General features: G+C 36.4%; 1 protein-coding gene across 1 annotated transcript; it reads left to right on the top strand.

Moving 5' to 3' along the window:
• Window positions 1-1989: 1989 nt before the first annotated feature.
• On the top strand, window positions 1990-21800 carry LOC105224996 (transmembrane emp24 domain-containing protein bai). Its single transcript, XM_011203295.2, has 5 exons — window positions 1990-2287; window positions 2347-2467; window positions 2520-2590; window positions 21399-21525; window positions 21595-21800. The coding sequence occupies exons 1-5, from the start codon at window positions 2117-2119 to the stop codon at window positions 21714-21716; spliced, it is 612 nt and encodes a 203-aa protein (XP_011201597.1). The 5' UTR covers window positions 1990-2116; the 3' UTR covers window positions 21717-21800.
• The last annotated feature ends 1276 nt before the right edge of the window (window positions 21801-23076 follow it).

The raw sequence follows: 23076 nt of genomic DNA, 5'->3' as shown, positions 1-23076 counted from the left end.
ATTTTGCAAGTACACAATTTCGTTGTGGCCATACTAATACCTTACACTTCAATGAAATTTTAATATTTTGTTCAAAGTTAAATTTTTTATGCAAAAAATAAGTAAATAGGTATATATTTTTGTTTTAAATTATCAATTGTTATTACACATGATAAAATAGAGCTATTTTATGCTTTTATTTGTAAAATAACGTCAAGTTTGTAAGAGCTGTGAATAATTTTACATTTTACATATTAGTGGCATCACCACTCTTCCTCATCTCTCTTCTTCATTCTACTGTCGTTGGCAAATAGGAATTAGCGAGAATGACAACTGTCGGCCTACAGTCATGTTTTCGTGTCGTTGTCAAAATAAGTGTCCTGCAAAGCAACGTCAAGGGGGAATTTTATAAAATGATATAATTGCTTACGTGTTTCCACAAACGTTTTGGCCTATTGTTATTTATTACAAAAAGCAATAACGAATTTTGCATTTTTATCTCAGTTAATCGCGTTCTTTTGTTTTGTTTTCATATCTTTAATTTTTACTATTTTTTTCATTTTTAGTTCACGAGTAAAAATATTGATTCACGAAATTTTACAATTCACCAAGAAGAATACAAATACAACAAATTTGGCAGTTGATAATCTCATTTGCCCATGTAAACGGGTAGATTATTGAACAAGCTTATAACGAGATTAAGTTAGTATGTAAACATACTAGGGGTATTCTCTTGCTCTTGCAAAATTGCAGATTGCAAAAATACTCCACCGAAATATACAAGGGCACGAGAGCACCCATTGCAGAATCTAGTGATATAAGAGCGACTGATTCAGTCAATTTATTGTAAATAACTATTGTGCATGGCTATTGTGAATTGGCGCACCTTCTGCATACATTTTTAACAAAAAAAACTGCAACAACTTGTAACTCAACAATTTAACGACGTAATATGTCTTTACGTAAAATGGCAACTAAAACAGGGTTGCAATTTTATTTTTGCGTGACATTGCACGCAAATATACATGGGTTTTGGTCTGACATATTTTACAGCCCTTGCAAATATTTTTCTGTGTGTGTTTGTTGTTGTGCCGTTGTAAATCTGCAATGCTTGCACCGTGCACCGGGTTTTGCAAGAGCAAGAGAATACCCCTACTATTACCTAGTAGTTTATTAAATTTGAATAATAAAAAATCCATATGCATGGAAAGATTGTTTATACTCATTTTAATTTGAAATATAATTTATAGACACACGTTTTTTTGTTAGAACTAAGATTGCTAAATAAAGAAAGAGGAATTATATCAAAATAGAGAAATTTAGCGGATTGCTCATATTAACTTATTATCATATGGTAGCGCTCCGTTTCCTTATAATGGTTAGCACATAAATGATGCTCACTACGAGTGTAAAAAGTAATTTTTAAATTAAAGATTTCTTAGGTAAAAAACCTACAAAAAGTGAAAAATGTGGATGTATTTAAATGTTTATAGTTTCATTTAATTTATTTGAAGTAAAAAATGTCCGCAAAGTGTGTTTAAAGTGGGGAAATAGCTTGTTGAAATGTTCAAATTTTGGGAATTTTTGAACTTTGAAGTCAAATATCTCGCAAACTAAGCGTTTGCGCACCCTTTAACTCTATATAACTTTTAATCAGGTGGACATCCTCTTTCCAACGGTACCTTCAGAGCGCGGCGCCAAAGAAATCGGAATTGTGCGTATGTGAGGTCATGAGAATAGGGTTGATAGCTTAACAAAAGTGATCAGAAACAAGTCATCTTGCTTACAAATACCAGTTTTGTAAAGTTGGCATATATGTATGTACATGTCCGTCTTTAATAATTGTGTGGAAATGAAAACAGTTCTATCCTACCACCATAATAACAGTTCATTGCTAGGAATGGATGGCATGAAATAAATTTAGAATTAACTGCTAAAAAGTTGCATGTTGCAGTCTCTCATTGGCAATATTAAAAGCAATACACTTTTTGAGCATTCTAAAATTGTCTGCCCAAATTATTAGTAACCGATTGCTGCCGTCGTTGGGTTGCTTTATCGAATTTCAGCTAATCGATAGATTTTGACTATGGCATATTTGTAACGCCAACTCACTAAACTCCGTTAATATTTAGCAAACATGTTTCTAAGGTTATTTATTTTACTTGGCACTTATAATCTTGTTATAGGTGTGATGTTTAATATAAAACCAAACGGTCAAAAGTGTTTAAAGGAAGATATACAACCAAACCAGTTGGTTAAAGGAGAATATGAGGTGACCACTGTCCCTGGACAGTTGATTGACTACATTGTAAGTCGATTGCTAAGAAATATTGTATGTTTCTTTGTGTATAAATTCTAATTTTTAAGGCTAGAGATACCAAAGGACACATATTGTCGAAAGGTGAACACATTACGAAAGGAAAATTCACCTTCATGTCTGAGGTCTATGAAACTTACGAAATCTGCTTCATTTCAAAAGTTCCGCCACGTAAGAAGTATTAGTATCAAATGTACAATATGCTAATACGAAATGTTTTTAGATCAAAGAGGAATTGAACAGGAAATTAAATTAGTTACTAAAAAAGGAGTAGAGACAAGAAGCTATGAAGGGGTAAGTATATATTTAGAATAGCATCCCCCGATTTCGTGGTTAAAATGGGTACATACGAAAAGAGGAAGTTCCAGATTAAGTAAATATATACTATATGTATATTATATATATATATTTGAGATAAGCATTTAGAGTTCAAAAATTCAGCTAAAGGGCAAAAAAAAGTAGTGAAACATTGAGAAATAGTATGTGCTATTAATAAACATTTTTGAATTTAATCGAGAATATTTTGAAAAATTTACTAAGTGTGAGCAACATTAGCTAACTGTATAGGCTTAACAGAATTTACTTTCATCGCTTTACCCATTACTACGGACGTAATTGTTAGAGGCTGCTAATGAACGCGACACCTTATTCCATACCGATCTCTGTGAACCCCGAATAAGTGATCTCAATTTGAAAATTCGGCAAATGGTAAACCAACACAAGCGGACAAAAAGTTCCTGCAACCTCTCCACCGGATGATGACGGAGTTGAAATCCAATTCAAGGCTATGACTCTTTGCACCCGAAAAAGTGCTCGAGCTATTTATATATACACTGCACCTTGCGGTTCCAAAGACAAAGCCAGACGTTATCCGGGGGCTGCGCAAAATGCGAAAAGACTCCGCATTACTTACTTTCACCGATAAGAAAGTTCACAAAGTCATTAGCAAGGCAAAATCGTCCAAAATCGTAAGCCCTTATTTAATTAACATGCTGATTCTAAAGCTCCTAGGCTTGACGTGTGAAAGCACCTGTCGCTGACCACTCTTCGAATACACTACTGAAATCAGGGAAACCCGCCAACGAAGGAGATTCCTACCGTCCGATAACTCCTCTCCCCAGCAGTGTATACACTTGATGCCTTGCTACTCCCGACCTTCACCCACCACCTGAGCTTAGCAAGCCACCAGCATGCCTTCCGAATAGTGCACAGCTCTTAGCGTCCAGATAATTTATGGTCTTAACCAAAAACCACACCTTGTGGCGTTTTTGGCAAAATCTTCTGACACAGTCAATGACACAACCATACATACATAGAGGTGGACTATGAACTACCTAGGCGCTCGTCAATCATCCGTACTCTTTACTGGAGTAGAAACCGCTCACGCGAGCGTTCAAAGCGCTTATTTCGTCATAAAAGCATTCAAAATACGAAAAGTCAGTATGTACGAAGGCTAGTAAAACATGGACGGACGGTAAAACATGGAGATGCCAAAATCAATGTATGGGTGTGCTTGTCTTTCTATGGTATATGGTATGGCGTGGAGGGCCATTCCTCTCGAGAAATGCACGCGTTTGGTGAACTTCATGCCTAGAAAAAGCGCATCTGTGTTATCTAACAACGGTCATTCGGCGAAATACTAAATTTTTAAACTTTATTTTATATTATTATAATAAATTACCTGATTTTTGATGTAAAATCCTCAATACTGCTATTACACTGATCTACATAGAAATTGCCCTCTACATGAAAATACTCGTATACTATATTGATTGTATTTCCCTCGTTGATCCTGTAGGGAGACCTTTGAAAATGACCAAAAATCCGTGTTTTTGCTCATTTTTCCATACAAACTGAAAGCAATGCAACCCAGCCAACATTTTTGTATGGACAAGAAATCAAAATAAAGAATGATACAAAGGTATCCGGGGTGACCGATGTACTTTCGTGTAGTACTCCTTTCTGCGTTGGCGGCCTTCGGCCGCGCTTCAAAAAAAATAACCCTGGTCGGTCCAACACCGGGGTGTATCAAATTTTTTTCGCTTAGAACTCCTTTTTGCGTGGGCGGCCTTCGGCCGCGCTTTAAAAAAATAACCCTGGCCGGTCCAACACCGGCTACGCCATCCACAGTATTTTAGCACTGAACACCTTTTCGCGTTCACTTCCCACATTTGTTGCTAACTGGGTTTAATTTATTCCCTTTTGTTCGTGCTTTCTCGGCAATTTGACAGTTCAAATTAGGCAGTCATTTTGGTTTTTCGCATTATTGAACTCAATGCAGAAAAAGGTGTATTTTATTTAAAGATTTACAAAGAAATTAACAATTAAAAGTAATAAAAAACATTACTAGTGGTTTTTATAATTCATAAGTAATATATGTGCGTGAAAATGTATCCATAATTGGTTTGGTACAATGCACAACAGAGGAAAATACACTAGCATATATTGAGAAATTTGCAAAAAATAGCATTTTTTAAAGTGAATTTGTGGAAAAATTTGTGAACCGATTTTTATAAAATATGTTTTAAAATAAAGTTCGATAATTTAAGCATACATGCGTGTTTAAAATTTTCAATTTGGTTCTCTCGTTTAGCTACAGTGAGCCAAAATTAACCGGCGCGATACTAAACCCAACCCCCAACTTTTTGAATCCCACTCATCTAAAACCGCTCTTCTTATAGTTTGACCCGTCGAAACAGCATGGTCCTACCGTTAGGTGACTCGAACCTTGCCACATAAGCGAGGCTACAAAAATAATAATAATATTGTCAAGTTTTTATATGATATGTATGTAAAAGCTTAAGTTCTCATTTACCTTACGTCCATATCATTTTGTTCGCTTATATCGGAAGTTTTAGGGGGGAAACTTTAGTATACGATCCCACGATTTCAGGGTTAAAAGTGGTATGGTTGGATAGGGCTGATGCTCCAGATTAAGAAAATATATAATTGTTGCCGCCGCAAACTTATAGTTTCCGAGATATTTGCATTTAAAGTTGAAAATTTTGCAAATTTTATCTTGCAATTTCTCGATTGCTAGTAATTATTTAATTCATATTGTGCGTTTTTTATGCACTTATACTTCATTACATTGTTTCTACATATTTATTTTTTAGTAATTATTTAGTTATTTGCTTAAAATAAGCATTTTATATTTTACACAATTTTCATTCCATGCACAATAACAAAAGTATTCCGTGTTTACAGATATTAAGTGTTGCCATAATTACACATATATCAAACGAATAAGAATGGATATAAAAACTCAAACGCAGAAAACAAATACTATCTAAAATAAATTTTCCATTGTAATAAGAAAAGTTTTAAGGCTTTATTGGCGGCCTTCGGCCGCGCTTCAAAAAAAATAACCCTGGCCGATCCAACACCGGGGTGTATCAAGTTTTTTTTTAAATTAAAACTCCTTTTCGCGTTGGCGGCCTTCGGCCGCGCTTAAAAAAAAATAACCCTGGCCGATCCAACACCGGGGTGTATCAAGTTTTTTTTTTTAAATTAAAACTCCTTTTCGCGTTGGCGGCCTTCGGCCGCGCTTCAAAAAAATAACCCTGGCCGATCCAACACCGGGGTGTATCAGGTTTTTTAAATTAAAACTCCTTTTCGCGTTGGCGGCCTTCGGCCGCGCTTCAAAAAAATAACCCTGGCCGATCCAACACCGGGGTGTATCAAAAATCTTGATATATCAAGAAAAAGGGCAATGATTTATGTATTTGGGGTATAGTCCTATTTTTTATTCATTTTTATTCGTTTGATAAATGTGTAATTATGGCAACACTTATTATCTGTCAACACGGAATACTTTTGTTATTGTGTATGAAATGAAAATTGTGTAAAATATAAAATGCTTATTTTAAGCAAATAACTAAATAATTACTAAAAAATAAATATGTAGAAACAATGTAATGAAGTATAAGTGCATAAAAAACGCACAATATGAATTAAATAATTACTAGCAATCGAGAAATTGCAAGATAAAATTTGCAAAATTTTCAACTTTAAATGCAAATATCTCGGAAACTATAAGTTTGCGGCGGCAACAATTATATATTTTCTTAATCTGGAGCATCAGCCCTATCCAACCATACCACTTTTAACCCTGAAATCGTGGGATCGTATACTAAAGCCGACCCGTTTTAGGTACATTATATTATTGTTCTATCTAAAAAACCAGTTGAAAGTATATTAACAATTACGTAAAATAAAACTGACATATTACGTGACGATGAGTACCTTTTTTTTAATTTGACATTCTCAGTGGGATTCTGAGCAATTTTTGGTCGTCTGTCAATTTGTGCGGAACATACCGTGCACACACCTTTCGTAAGCCCAAATGTTCGGTCGAAATGCGATAAACCGATGTTTTGCAGATGTTCAATTCCATTTCCATGAATTTCAATAATGATTTCGGTTGATTTTTGATGAATTCACGCACAGTTTCGATGGAATTTCCGGTGATCACCGATTTTGATTGACCCAGAGGTTGATCGACATTTATGTCCTCACGACCACTTTAAAAACGTTGAAACCACTCTGCTACGAGATAGGCAGATCTCTCATGATCTACATCAAAATTGCCCTCTACATGAAAATACTCGTATACTATATTGATTGTATTTCCCTCGTTGAACATAAATATACAAGTCAAAATTCATAATTAGCTCTTATTGTGCATTTATGCTTTATAAATATAATAAAGGGTTTAATGATGATAACTCAAAATATTTAGTGATTACCCGCGGAAATTTTATTATTTCACATCACTACCAAATATTCTTTTCATCGAAACATTGGGTCATCGCCATAAACTTATTTCATCAATTGAAACGTTTCGGTAAAAGTTTTACCAATTTTAAAACAAAATTTAATGTTGGCTCTTTGTTCGAAACTCATTTTCCCACCGATAACACAAACATACTGACACTTAAAACGCAATAACTTCACTTCCAATAGATGAAATGTTATGAAATTCTCACTGGTCAATCGATAAAAATAGCAGATTCTAGATGGCGCCACCAGGGGACGCTAAAAGAGTTTTAAGACGCACCATTTCCACATACTGAATAGAGTCCCATTCATTACTATTTATAAGCTAGTATTAATAAACAAGAAAGTCTGAAATTTTAAGCAACCAAATCTTAAGATTACCTATCATTCTCAAACCTCAAATTAACTATCAAAGGCAAATAGAACTACCATTTTTGATACGTTTCCGTTTCTGTACCCACGACGGTCAGGTCTACGTAACAGGAACGAACCCGGATTTGTATGCGCACAAGGACTGTCAACTCGACAGAATACTGCCGCTACAAAAACAACAACGAACAATTTTGGTCCGAACCGGATCACTGTTAACCCTCCGATGAATCACTGAGTATTGCGATTTTTTTTTATCGTTGAAATGAAAATTAATCGGTCAAATTTTTTAATAAATTAATACATTCATGACGAATACAAAGTGATTTTTTCTATGTTTAAGAGTAAAATAGTTATGAATAATAGTTAAATAAATTCTTGAAAAGTCATTTAAAAAAAAGGTTATGTACGATGTCCACGGCCGCAATTCGCACCTAAATCAAAAATTTCAAAAAGATTTTTAATCTAGAGGAAAATTGCTATTGCGCTATGGAATGGGTATGTACAGGTTCTCATTGATTCTGTATAAACTATTGTGAAACTTATTGTAATTCAATATTTAACTTTGGTTCAAAGCCATTCATTCTTACAATACTATTTGTTATAAAACAAAAATAGGTTTTACCATATTTTGCAAACTAATAAGAATAATAAATACATAGATGAACGAAATTTTGAAAGGTTTTTTGTTACTCATCACAAAATTATGAATTTTATATTGACTGTATAACAATATAAAATTAATAATTTTGCGATTCTTCTTCTTCTTAATTGGCGTAGACATCGCTTACGCGATTATAGCCGAGTTAACAACCGCGCGCCAGTCGTTTCTTCTTTTCGCTACGTGGCGCCAATTGGATATTCCAAGCGAAACTAGGTCCTTCTCCACTTGGTCCTTCCAACGGAGTGGAGGTCTTCCTCTTCCTCTGCTTCCCCCGGCGGGTACTGCGTCGAATAATTTCAGAGCTGGAGTGTTTTCGTTCATCCGGACATCATGACCAAGCCAGCGTAGCCGCTGTCTTTTAATTCGCTGAACTATGTCAATGTATATCTCGTACAGCTCATCGTTCCATCGAATGCGATATTCGCCGTGGCCTACGCGCAAAGGACCAGAACTTTTCTCTCGAAAACTCGCAACGCCGACTCATCCGCTGTTGACATCGTCCAAGCCTCTGCACCATACAGCAGGACGGGAATTATGAGCGACTTATAGAGTTTGGCTTTTGTTCGTCGAGAGAGGTCTTTTCTTTTCAATTGTCTACTCAGTCCGAAGTAGCACCTGTTGGCAAGAGTAATCCTGCGTTGGATTTCCAGGCTGACATTGTTGGTGTTAATACTGGTTCCTAAATAAACGAAATTATCTACAACTTCAAAGTTATGACTGTCAACAGTGACGTGAGAGCCAAGTCGCCAGTGCGACGACTGTTTGTTTGATGACAGGAGATATTTCGTCTTGCCCTCGTTCACTGCCAGACCCATTTGCGTTGCTTCCTTGTTCAGTCTGGAGAAAGCAGAACTAACGGCGCGGGTGTTGTGGCCAATGATATCAATATCATCAGCATACGCCAGCAGCTGTACACTCTTATAAAAGATTGTACCTGCTCGATTAAGCTCTGCAGCCCGAATAATTTTCTCCAGTAGCAGATTGAAGAAATCGTATGATAGGGAGTCGCCTTGTCTGAAACCTCGTTTGATATCGAACGGCTCGGAGAGGTCCTTCCCGATTCTGACGTAGCTTTTGGTGTTGCTCAATGTCAGCTTACAGCCGTATTAGTTTTGCGAGGATACCAAATTCAGACATCGCGGTATAAAGGCAGCTCCTTTTCGTGCTGTAGAAAGCAGCTTTAAAATCGACGAAGAGGTGGTGTGTGTCGATTCTCCTTTCACGGGTCTTTTCCAAGATTTGGCGCGTGGTGAATTGTTGACTTGCCAGGTCTAAAGCCACACTGGTAAGGTCCAATCAGTTTGGATAGAACCTTATATGCGATGTTGAGGCGGCTAATCCCACGGTAGTTGGCGCAGATTGTGGGGTCTCCTTTTTTATGGATTGAGCTTAGCACACTTAAATTCCAATCGTTGGGCAAGCTTTCGTCCGACTATATCTTATAAAGAAGCTGATGCATGCTCCTTATCAGTTCTTCGCCGCCGTGTTTGAATAGCTCGGCCGGCAATCCGTCGGCCCCTGCCGCTTTGTTGTTCTTCAGGCGAGCAATTGCTATTCGAACTTCTTCATGGCCGGGTAATGGAACGTCTGCTCCATCGTCATCGATTGGGGAATCGGGTTCGCCTTCTGCTGGCGTTGTTCTGTAAGCCGCCGCATTTTTTCGTAGAATTTTCGAGGATTACCCTGTCGGCCAGCTTGTCAAGCTCTTCGTACTCACGCATTTCGGCCTCTTTCTCTTTCCGTCTGCAGATGCGTCTCGCTTCCCTCTTCAGCTCTCGATATCTATCCCATCCTGCACGTGTTGTGGTCGATCGTAACGTTGCGAGGTAGACAGCCTGTTTTCTCTCCGCTGCGACACGATACTCCTCGTCGTACCAGCTTTTTTGCACTTTCCGAAAACCAATAGCTTCGGTTGCAGCTGTACGTAAGGAGTTTGAACGAGTGCTCTCAGAGAGCAGGAGTGTAAGCCGAGTAGGAAATCGTTTGGCTGTCTGTTGTGATTGTAGCTTTTCGACGTCGAACCTTTCTTGTGTTTGTTGGCGTGCGTCTTTTGCTGCACAGAGGCGGGTGCGAATCTTGGCTGCAACAAGATAGTGGTCCGAGTCGATGTTAGGACCTCGGAGCGCACGCACATCTAAAACACTGGAGACGTGTCTTCCGTCTATCACAACATGATCGATCTGGTTGGTGGTTTTTCGATCCGGAGACAGCCAGGTAGCTTGATGAATCTTCTTATGCTGGAATCTAGTACTACAGATAACCATATTTCGGGCCCGGCGAAGTCGATCAGCCTCAACCCATAGTGCCATAGATACCTTCTTTGCCCGCCCTGGCGTTAAAGTCGCCAAGAACGATTTTGACATCGTGGCGGGGGCATCTCTCGTAAGTGCGGGGCGTGGGCGCAAATCAGCGATATGTTGAAGAACCTCGCTTTGCCAGTGAATGATAATACTCGGCGACGGAGTCTCTCTCTCACCACGAATCCCACACCAAACTTACGCTCCTTTATATGGCCACTGTAGTAGATGCTACAAGGACCTACTCGTCTCTGTCCTTGTCCCGTCCATCGCATTTCTTGGACGGCGGTGATGTCAGCCTTTGTTTTTACGAGGACATCTACCAGCTGGGCAGCGGCACCTTCGCAATTAAGGGACCGGACATTCCAGGTGCATGCCCCCAATTCGTAGTCCTTATTTCGTTTGCCATGGTCGTCATCAAAAGGGGGGTCTCTCATCCGAAGCTGTTTTGCTTTTTTATTGGCGGTGTTTTTTTTACGTGGCGGGTTTCAAACCCAGCGCACAACCCTATGCAGGGGATGTTTCGCCTTCTCACTTTAGCTCGCCTTCAAACGGATGTTCTTAGGCTACCCAGAGGATACTTTTGTCAAAGACCGGAAGTCGTGAGCTGCTTGAGTCATATGTAAAAGAATCGTTTCTGGCCACTCCCAAATGAATGGCGATCAGAGAACTTTCCCCACTTGCGTGAACTTCTACTCCTCCAAAAAAAAAAATGTTGCGATTAGTAACACAAAATCTTTAAGAATTTCGTTTCTCTTGATAAATTAGGATGTTGGGCCGTGGATGTTTTTGTTTTTACTCTTAAAAAGTTGTTTTACGCGAAAGAACTGAAGAAATACCGGTGATGCAGCGACCACGGTTGTTTCTGTGAAACGCAGCCGAAAAATAATCCACATAGACATATGTACCTCAGTAAAATTGATATTTGACCATCATGTTTAGTTTGTTTTTTGTTTACCAACTTTGACTTCGATTTTTTTATTATTTATTTTTAACCGGTAATTAATAATGATATTTGATAATAAAAATATTTACAGCAATTTTAATTATTTTATTAATTCAAAATTAATTTGAAACTTTTCTTCAACGAAATTTGATATTTGTTCAAAAGAAGGATTAGTAAATTTGAGAAACGAAATTAATTTGTATTTACATTCAACGTTTAAGCTATTGATTAGTCACCGAATTTATTAAATTTTTAAACACGCTTATGTCGATAGCTGCCCAGTTCTCAACAATGGTTTCTTTTAATTCTTTTGAGCTATCAAATTGTCGCCCACCTTCGTAAATTTTTAAAGAAATAATGTGCCAAAGATCCTCAATTGGCTTAAGGTCTGACTTATAGCTGGCCAATCCAATAACGGGATACTTTTCGACACGAGAAATTATTTCGTATACCTTGAAAAGTGTATAGGGGCATTATTTTGTTGAAATATCCAGTCTTCGCCATGAAACATTTCCTCAAATGATATAAGTTCGGTTTCAAGGAGATCCATATACATTGAATCAATTGGGCCAGGTACAAAGCAAATCGGAAACTTTCCCAGTTTGCTAAAAGCTGCCGATACAATGAGAGAGTCAACACCATGGTTACACTTATGTATAGCAAGTCTGCCGAGGATGCCTTGGATCACGCCAATATTTCTGATTTCCATCTTCCATTAAAATTAAATTTTTTCTAATCACTGAAGATCATGTTTTTAAACTAATTTTCTCACAAATTATATTTTTTCGAAAACTGCAATTCGGGCCTTCTTATGGCGAGGTAAAAGTTTTGGAACCCGAACTTTGGCATCATATTTGAAGTTCAACTCTTTTCGGTAAATCTGTTGCACCCTTTTAGGACTTAATTCGCCAGAAAGAGACATTTTCGCGAAAAACTAAAAAATATAGCCTGCAAATTGCAACAAATAAAATACCATCGCCATAAGGTTTGGCACTAATAACTCCAGAATATGTTTGAGAGTCCCCGTCACCAGTATAATTTGAGTACCTTAGGCCATATTTTTCAATCCCCGTCACCAATATAATTTGAGTCCTTTAGGCCGTATTTTTCAAAAGAGCGTTGAAACATTGCAACGATTGATGAAACTTCCATATTACCAGTTGGTCCTTGCTGATTGGCACTACATTCGTTTTTTTTTTGCCAATCTTCAAATTCTGTTGTGTCCAGTTTTTTTCCCAAGTTTCACATAATTTACAATATGAGGATTTTACAGAAATATCTACAACTTGTCCGCTATAATACCCAATTAACGAAGGCGCACCGTACAATGATGAATAACCACGCTTTTTCCAAGTGCCATCACCTGATACAGTTACATCTGTCGTATCATCAATATTATTTTCATCACACGTTAATTGTTTTTCTTTTCTTGCAGCCAATGAAAAAAGTGTTTCAGCAACCGTCTGAACACATTCATAAATTTTGTCAACATAAAAATTGTATGCCATCAAGCCACAGAATTTTTTACATCCAGCATGTCCTAAGCCTAATACTCGCATCACATAAATAAGTCTACGATTTATTTCATAATACTTTCCAATTTTGTGACACGATAAAATGTATCTTGGCTGACATTTTTCACATTCCACGACAATTTTAAACCCAAGGCCAAATTTCATACACTGTTTAAAATCCACTTTGCCATTACATATTTTTTCCTGTCCATTTTCATTTATTTATCGCTCGCACACTACACATAAGAAGTTAGTGTTGAAAAAAACTAAAAAAATCGATGATTGCATACTGCAAAGTACCGTCTTCTGTTTTTCATCTTGGGTTTTGAGTTCTTTCGCCGACCCGCTGGGGAAAGATTCATCGTTTATCCCAGCAGTTTTTGGATTTAATGATTGTTTTCTTTTTTTTTGTCTATCTTTTCTTCGCGCACTGGTTGCTCGTTCAGATCATGTCAATTTACTCACGATTTACTTATGAATACCACTTCGCAAAAAAATTCACAAACACCTTACATAAACCTCGTGACTCAACAATCAGCTGAAATATTTAAAAGAAGTTGCCTTTGAATAGTAACAGCAAACGAGAAAGACGTATACGTATACCTGCGAGGCGCTCCATTCATCACGTGGTCTAATGGGCAGGATTTCGGAAGGGTCTATCTCTTAGTATTTTACTCGGCTTGATTTAAAAATTTCGGAGAATATTTTAAATATATTGTACTATTTAATAAGACGAAAAATAAAAACCAATTTTTTGAAATTTCCAAATCCACCTAATCCCTTAAAATCCTTACGGGAGGACTACAAATTGAAAGCAGCTAGGAAGTAATGATATGGAAAAAAATTGCAAAGCATATGTGAGAAAACGTGCTTAGTCAAAACAATAATAGTGGAGTTAGAAAAAACTGTACCATTATTAACAATGTTTGCTCAAATTTTACTAAGGTACACACACCGTCAAAATAATAAGTACATACTGTATGGCTTTCAAATTTTATTCATGTTTTCGGCGATATACTATACAAGCGAAAAAACGAACCCTTAAAATAGATCGTCAGATTTGCTGAAAATAGACTAATTAGAAATCTACTTATTAAGGGGTTAGCGGTAGTCAGAATTTTCAAAAAATTATTATTTTTTTGCATTTTCGTTAAGTGTATTATCTTAAAAATATTCTCTGAAAATTTCACGTTGATCCGATAATTAGGTTTTGAGTTGAAATTTGTACAGCTTTTAGAATACATAATAAACTCGAGCCTGATCGAAGGATTTTTATTTATGGTTGTCACCGCAAGTACCTTTTTTTGGAACAGGGTCAACACAAACTGTTTTGGAAACTAAATTTTTTATTTTTGAAATTTTTGTGACTTCTAGTCAACATATTCTATAATAATGCCATATTACTACTTTTTTAAAATAACAAGATTTAATAGCAAAAAAAAAAAAAAATACTGAAAATTATCATTTTTTCGTGCCTCTGACTACCCCTAACCCCTTAATTTGGCTACTTAAAAATCGCACTTCAACAATACATTGGCACGCTTACTTCAGTTAGGGGATTTACTACTTTCTTCTTTCCACACGATTGTAGGTAAAGCAATGTACTTATTATTTTGACAGCTGCGGCTTAGCGGTTTTTGGCCTACAATTTGTTGCTATTGTTGTCCGCTATTAACAGCCAATTTAAGCACACTTAAAATTTAAATGTTTTTCTTGAAATGTTCAGATACATATGCTTTTCCATTTTTTACTTAAAAAAATGGAAATGTTCAACTCCAGACGCAGCCACATCCCCAAACCATAATATTACTCCTACCGTTGCAATACATTTTTTCCTTACAACTCTTAATTGATCTTTCCCACACTTTTCGTGATCTTGTTGAACCAAATATATTAAATTATGATTCGTCGGTGAGCACAATGATTTCCCAAAAGCAATACGTTTTATTTAAATATTGTTTAGCAACCGCCGACCTGTTCTTTTTATTAGTTTTTCTTATGTATGCTTTACGACATGCGATTCGTCTATGAAAAGCAGCACTATTCAACAAATTCCCTAATGTTTGGGGATTTATTTATTTTGGATACATTTCAAAAATGGATAAACAAAGATATAAAATAGATTCATTCACTCGTTAAATGTAAATATACACGTCATTTTAATAAACTTAAAATATGTTGGATGTTTGTGTTATTATAAATATGTATAACATTTTTCGAAAAAGTACTAAGTGCTTTCATAAAATTATAAATATGTATGTAAGCGTATTTTATTTATACTATCATTATATATTATAGTTTTGTATAAATTTTTAAGTGCTCTTCGATGGTAAAAATTTAAAACGAAATGCTTTTCTAACATTTCATCAGAGTTTGCTATGTTGAAAGAACCGAACAAGTCGTGTTTGTTTGTGTCTTTTGCCTTCGTTGCTTTTCAAGTTCACCATTTACATTGCTGTAAATGTTAAAACAAAATGTCGCTTGCTGCTTCGGTGATTTCAAGTGCACTTGTGCAGCAATCTAGTGTACGAGGTGTGTTCAAAAAGTATCGCGAATTTTGAATTTTCGCGGGATACGTATATTCGAATTTTTTGTGGCGTTATGTTGGTACTCATGTCTCTCATATATGCCGACAAGCTCGGCCATTTTGTATATTCATTTAATTGTTGACAGCTGCTTTGCTTAAAGCTCTATTGGTTCGTGAGATATATTCTTGGTGTAAAAAATAGAATGTGGGCATCACGTACTTTTAAAGGTAATTTAGTGCATAACATTAGTTTGGCATCTATATACGAGCTATGACAATTAAGTAATGAGACTGATTCCATAAAACCGTATATTTGAAAATTATTCTACAACTCTGCCATCCTCTTCAAAGTAGTCCCCTTGGGCAGCTATACAGCGATTCCAGCGCGTTTTCCATGCTTCGTAACATTTCTGGAACGCTTCGACTGGGATGTCCGCGAGTACCCTCGTCACGGCCGCCTGGAGTCCGTAATCGACTCAAAATGGGTTCCTTTGACCACCGATTTTGTTTTAGGAAACAAAAAAGTCACAGGGATCCAGTTACGAGCAATGTCTGGGTGCACCCTGTTGACTCGTTTTCGCAATAATACGCTTTCACCTTCGACTTGCACATGCGAGCTTTTTTCGGGCGGGGGGCGCGCGGTGACAACCATTCTGAGCTATGGCGTTTGGTTTCCGGGTCGTATTGGAAAATCCAGCTCTCATCGCTTATAATAACTCGATCAAGCAGCGTGGGATCGTTTTCCACTTCTTCCAAACAGTCTTCTGCGACGGTCACTCGATGCTGCTTTTGGTTCTCAGAAAGGTTCTTTCGAACCATCTTCGCGCACAACTTTTTCATCCCAAAATCGTTGGTTAAAATTTGTCTGACTGTTTCACGGTTCATATTCAGTTCCGAGGCCAACATTCGAACTGTTAAACGCCAATCTTCACGGATTAATGCGCGAACACGCTGCGTATTCGCGTCAGTCCGCACCTCGACTGATCTCCCATTCCGCGCCTCGTCTTCCACGCTTTCACTCCCCTCCTTAAACTCTTTGTGTCATCGAAACACCTGGGCACGACTAAGAGCACTATCACCATACACTCTTACAACTTTAGCGTACGTTTTCGGAGCTGTTTCGATCTGGCGCAAAATTTTAACGCGACGCGTTGCTCTTGATTTAGTTTTTCCATTTTCGTGACGAGCATTACAAACACACGTCTACTCAACTTGACGCAGCAGGCGAACTAAACAAGCTAGATCGATGGTACATATATCAATGGAGAGGGGACGGATGCCGGAAAAAGAGAAATCTCAAGGTCACAGGTTTACCACAAACGCGGCAATAAAATCAGTATCATTACTTAATTGTCAAACCTCGTGTTACAGTACAAAAATTGGCGAAATCGGATTACAAGCATAAGTTTACATACACCTGGTATAAATTTTGGGTTTTTTCTATTAATTTCAAAAAATGTATATTTAACATTAAATATAGCATATCAAAATATTAAGTTTTTACACAAATACAAAATATAATTCTAAAGTTAAAAATGCGCCTAATTTATATTTATTTAACATACACTGTTGTATATTGTATATATTATTTACATACGCTATTTATTATTTATATAAATCAAAGTAATTACAATAATTTTAGGTGCATTAGTTGCGTCTCATGCTGTCCACTCAAATTCTAGTATTATTTCCGTATATTTTGACCCACTAAGTCCATAAGGCAGTTTTTAAGCACTATTTTGATGAAATTCGATGTTTTCGAATACGGTTTTACAATAAGTTCCAGATATGTTGAATAGGATTAATGTCTGTTGATTGCGGGGCATATGGACTTATTTCAAATCCATTACAACCTTCACGTACAAGATACGATGTGTATTTTGGGTCGTTATCCTGTTGGAAATTGGTTTTGCTACTATTAACAGCCGATTTAAACACACTTAAAATTTAAATTATTTTGTTTCGTAAATTTTAACATATTTTTATAAAATTATGAACGTATAATGTTGAATACATTATATCGATGGCTTAATGTAGAAAAGGCGTATCTACACTTTTCGTGTCTTTTCAGGAGAAGGAAAAACTGAATAAAACCTTAAAAACCTTAGATGCAAAAAACATTTCTATTGCAATTTTTATTCAAAACAGGTAACAAATTCAATTGTGGTATAATTTTGTTATTTTTTTTAATTTCTTTAAAGTTATTTGAGATAGGGCTTTATGTTATTATTTTTCTTAAAAATAAATTTAAGTTAGGGCTTTTTGTCGTAAGTTAAAATTAGGACAAACTTATATAATAATTCATGTTTGAAGTAAAATAAATAAATAATTAAAACTAAAATATATATTTCAAAGCAGATGTTATTATACTGAAAACAAATTAGGTTTTATAAGGTAAATTATCATAAAAATTGTGGCAATCTGGTGGAAGAAATTTTTTTAGATCTTGCAAATGGTCCCACTTTTTTTTAGATATGGCTATTTTCTCTTTATAAAGACGATCGGGGGACACATTTTCAATCGGAAACCTCGATCTCTGTGGGAGTAACTGATATTCATCTGTTACATTTGCTTTAAAATAAATTGATCCTGACGAGTCATACGCCAAGGCTCGAAGCATGCTTACTGTATGCTCTCCAATGCCCCTGCCTGTAATTTAAGAAAAGCTTAAGTACTATATATATCTAAAGAGTTGTTTCAGTGTGCAATATTCACCTGGTCGTATTGATGTGTATATCTTTGAAATATTTTCGAAATTTAAAAAATAATCTTAACGCAAATGGTGCGCTTGTAGAGGTGCTGGAACTTTTCTAGATTCCTCAATGAGTTGAACAAATTGAGACGGGAAGTTTATTTGTTTTTTATTTATTTTTCCCTCTATAAGGGAATGCGATGCATCACATTCTATTTGCGTATGACCACTTATTAAAAACTTCTGTTCAATTGTTATTTCGCTTTTCTTTGAAAAATTCAACAAGGCGTTAGACAAAACAGTATTACGATTTTGGTGAAAGCAACCATCCGAGTAAATAATAATGTGATGGGTTTCAGGCGATCGAGCATGGAAATTCCTTAAGTGCTTAATAATACATACATGTAGCAAAAACGGAAGAGACTAAATTTCCATCTGTTTCGTCCCACACATAATTATCTGATTCATGCGTTACAATATTATAGACAGTAAAGTTATGTAGTTGAAGCTTCATTTTATAATATGCAGCACTCGCGTTTAGTTGAGGCACTAATTTAACTGCCTGCACATCCATACAGAATACTGCACATAGTCCGGATTCAGCATTTTTGATATCGTTTTGCTTTTCTGCACGCATTTTTCCGATTTCTTCTCTATGTTTTTCGTATAGCTCATGGGAAACATTATTAGCTTTATGTGATACGCATAAATTGCACTGATATTTTCTTGGCTTAAAAATAGAATAATTTAATTCCTTTATTAATTGCGTAAATATTGGGTACGACAATTTTAGGTGTCCATTTTCTTTTTCGGATTCACACTCGTTGACATAAAGCTTGTAAATCTCCTGATATGAGGAAAAATCCGATTCGAAGTAAAACTTTTTGCTATCTTTTCGACAATAATGTGACTCCATTTTTGGCAACTCCTCTAGCCATTTTTTTTTTTAGAAAGTCACGTCGGTTTTTGTTGCGCTGACCTATAACTGATGATCGTTTAGCATTTTTGCGCAAAATTAAAGCTTTATCGGGACTGCATTGAGTACCGTGTTTACCGGCGCTGCTAATCCAATTTCGAACCATCTTTTCCTTTACTCCTAGTGTTGAATAAAACATTTCACGACACACTTGTAATCGCTTTGAATTATGACTCAAGAAATATGATATGGACTGCCGTCTCGAATTTTCAGAGGTTTTCCTTTTTGTTTCAGAAAAGCTTGTAAGACCTGCAACATACTGCCTCTTTTGCTCCCAGGACATCTCCCAAAACAAACTAAAAATTTCTTTTCGCGTAGACTCATTAAACGTCGAACACTTTCTCACCGCACTTTTTACACAAAATCGTGATGAAAATGGCTCTCCTAATTGCCTAGAAGGTTTTTGACAAAGTTCTTTTTTTGATATACCCAAATATTCCACGCCTTCCATTCTTTTTCTTTTACTTACATTTTGTTTCCATTCGGATTTGTTAGCAGTATTTTTCCTTTTTGGAACACCATCTGAATCAGAATTTTCTTTTGCACAATTCATGTTATTAAAACTTTCAATCAAAAAACTGTTTCCAACAAAAAAACGTTAATAGAACTGACACAAAAACGTACCGACGAACGCAACGTAGCACAGAAAATATGCTTGTGCTAGACAAACTCGGGAAAATCCCGTTGTCTTTTAAAGTAAATACAAAAGCAAAACGATAAGAATAAGAATAGATACAAAATGTAGTGCAATTTCTGTTGTGGCTTTGATTGTATGTCTATTTTAAATTCCACTTTAAATGACGTAGGGCTTTTTTCTTTCAAAAAAAACTTCGAATGAGTTAGGGCTTTTTTTATATGACTATAAATCCGTTATTTACGATCATAGCCCACTAATTTTTTAAGGGGAGGAGTATTTGGCAGTGGTCTACCAGAACGCGATTTCGAAAAAAATGTAGATACGCCCTTTCTATATTAAGCCAACGACATGTAGTTTAGTGATGAAAATGTATGCAATCGATCTACGAATTAACCCCGCCCTACCTGTAATTATTATCTTTATTCTGGTAGACTCTATGCTAAATATAATTGAGCGGAAAATGTGCTCAATCATACTTCAGTATAATTTCAATTGTAAATGTTGTCAACTCAGTCCTCGCTCAATCCCAATATACATTGTGGCACAAAAGTACCCGGAAATTGTAAATAAAACGCAAAATATTTAATTATTAATCAATATTTATTTTCGCGCCTTCAAAGTAATCTCCACCAGATGTAATACATTTATGCCAGCGATTTTCAGTCCTCGGAACTCTTCTCATAACAGCTTTGTTGTTTTATCTCTTCGGTCGACTGAAAACGGGTTCCACGGAGAAGCAATTTCAGTTTGAAAAACAAGACAAAATCATACAGAGTCAAATCTGGTGAATACAGTGGTTCTCATAACAGCTTTGTTGTTTTATCTCTTCGGTCGACTGAAAACGGGTTCCACGAAGAAGCAATTTCAGTTTGGAAAACAAGACAAAATCATACAGAGTCAAATCTGGTGAATACAGTGGTTGATCGATGGTATTCATTGCGTTTTTGGCTTTAAATTCGGTCTCAATCATATTCCTTTTGAAAAAATGTCAGCCTTATCACTACGAGTTGAAGAAGAACTCGTTCCATATAAGAAAAACGATTATCAAGCACTATATATATTTTGATGAGGTCTTCCACAATGAGGCATGTCTTCAACGATCTCTCGACCGTCTTTGAAGAATTTGTACTACTCGTAGGCTTCTGCTTTTGAATCATCTTGAGCATTTTCAAGCATTCGCAACGATTCCGCACACGAAATTTGGTTAGAAATATTTTTATAAATTGTGAAAATAACACTATTGTGATGTACCAATTTAAGCAGCTGCTGTAAACAAACTGGTTGACAAATCACGCTCATATTTGGCATAGTAAATAACGAAAGTCCTACCAACTTAGCAAAATACATTTAAATATCATTTGGTCCCAATGTAAGTGACTTTAAATATGCCCGATTGCTTATCAATATGTATTTTATTTTAAGGGAGGTTAATGCATATTTCTTGAACATGGTATGGTTTGGCGCTGAATAAGAGTGTCGATTAAATCCCGTACTTTCAATGTAAAATATTCCTTTTATTCCTATTCTTGAATTTAGCTCATGTATCCCAATATATAAGATTTCGATCATTTAATCATTGTAAGAATTTAATTTATTATTACACATTTTTCTTCGTTTAAAACTTATATCCACACATATTGTTATTTGACGCTTTTAATTGAATAAAGCCAATAATAATAACGGGCTATTTTAATTATTTAGATACAAGAAGCTGCAAAGCTCAAACCGATGGAAGTGGAACTAAAACGGTTGGAAGACTTATCAGACTCAATTGTCAGAGACTTTGCGTTAATGAGGAAGCGGGAGGAAGAAATGAGGGATACAAATGGTAAATTCAAATGTTTTTTTTATTACTAGTTCACTCTTGTTTTTACTTTCAATTTTCGAATATTTCCAGAGAAAACCAATAGTCGTGTACTATTTTTCAGCATATTTAGCATGTGTTGCTTACTTGGCCTAGCTACATGGCAAGTTTTATATTTACGCAGATATTTTAAAGCCAAAAAGCTTATTGAATAATGAAACTGAGTATTTTTTAAGTTCCTGTGTATTAAGTTGAAATTTACTCAAAAATAAAATACTACCTTCATAATAATATCATAATTTCGTAGTGTAATTTTTAATATTTCGAGAAGATGTGATGTATGTACATATGTTGGTTTTAATAATAGTTGCCATAGCGTTATAATTTCTTTATTATTTCACATATATGTATGTGTGCTACTTCTGTATCACTGAATCGATGTTAGAGAAAGGTTGGTAGGGGTGGTTATGAACATAAACTCTGCCAATTTTCCAAGGCAGTTTGTTCTACAGTACCGGAATTTATTCGGATTATTTTCGGTTAAGTGCTGTACCTTCCGAGATTGATCTTTGTTTGGATCGGAAAGTAGCAAATTAATTTGGTTATCCTCGAAGCAACAGTTTGATCAAATTCCGACTTTGCGCCGATAACTGAGGGTTATTAGACGAATAGGCAAAGTTCTCCAGATTATACATTTGAGATATACGAGGTTTGACAATTAAGTAATGAGACTGATTTTATTGCCGCGTTTGTGGTAAACCTGTCACCTTGAATTTCCTTTCCTTTGATTTCCTTTCTCTTTTTCCGGCATCCGTCCCCTCTCCATTGATATATGTACCATCGATCTAGCTTGTTTAGTTCGCCTGCTGCGTCAAGTTGAGTAGACGTGTGTTTGTAATGCTCGTCACGAAAATGGGAAAACTAAATCAAGAGCACACGTCGCGATAAAATTTTGCGCCAGATTGGGCGAAACAGTTTCGGAAACGTGCGCTAAAATTGTAAGAGTGGGACCAGTCAGAATGTAAGAATGGGAGACCAGTCGAGGTGCGGACTGATGCGAATGCGCAGCGTGTTCGCGCATTAATCCGCGAAGATCGGCGTTTAACAGTTCGAATGTTGGCCTCGGATCTGAGTATGAACCGTGAAACAGTCAGACAAATTTTAACCAACGATTTTGGGATGAAAAAGTTGTGCGCGAAGATGGTTCGAAAGAACCTTTCTGAGAACCAAAAGCAGCATCGAGTGACCGTCGCAGAAGACTGTTTGGAAGAAGTGGAAAACGATCCCACGCTGCTTGATCGAGTTATTATAAGCGATGAGAGCTGGTTTTTCCAATACGACCCGGAAACGAAACGCCATAGCTCAGAATGGTTGTCTCCGCGCGCCCCCCGCCCGAAAAAAGCTCGCATGTGCAAGTCGAAGGGTGCGCCCAGACATCACTCGTAACAGGATCTTTCATAACGACAACGTGCCTTGCCACACCCCGTTCAGCGTGTCCCAGTATTTGGCCTCTAAAGGGCCATGTTGCAACAGCCGCCTTATTCGCCCGACAGGTCACCCTGTGACTTTTTTTGT

Source organism: Bactrocera dorsalis, chromosome 2 (assembly GCF_023373825.1).
Source record: "Bactrocera dorsalis isolate Fly_Bdor chromosome 2, ASM2337382v1, whole genome shotgun sequence".
Taxonomy (NCBI): Eukaryota; Metazoa; Arthropoda; class Insecta; order Diptera; family Tephritidae; genus Bactrocera; species Bactrocera dorsalis.
The sequence above is the reverse complement of the archived record's forward strand: the minus strand, read 5'-3'. Positions and strand labels throughout refer to the sequence as shown.

What these genes read in the sequence shown, in the direction of transcription:
- LOC105224996 (XM_011203295.2), top strand. Translation starts at nt 2,117, where the DNA reads ATGTTTCTAAGGTTATTTATTTTACTTGGCACTTATAATCTTGTTATA. An exon ending in AGACAAGAAGCTATGAAGGG is followed by an intron (nt 2,591 to 21,398) that starts GTAAGTATATAT and finishes TTAATTATTTAG; the next exon opens with ATACAAGAAGCTGCAAAGCT. An exon ending in AGAAATGAGGGATACAAATG is followed by an intron (nt 21,526 to 21,594) that starts GTAAATTCAAAT and finishes GAATATTTCCAG; the next exon opens with AGAAAACCAATAGTCGTGTA.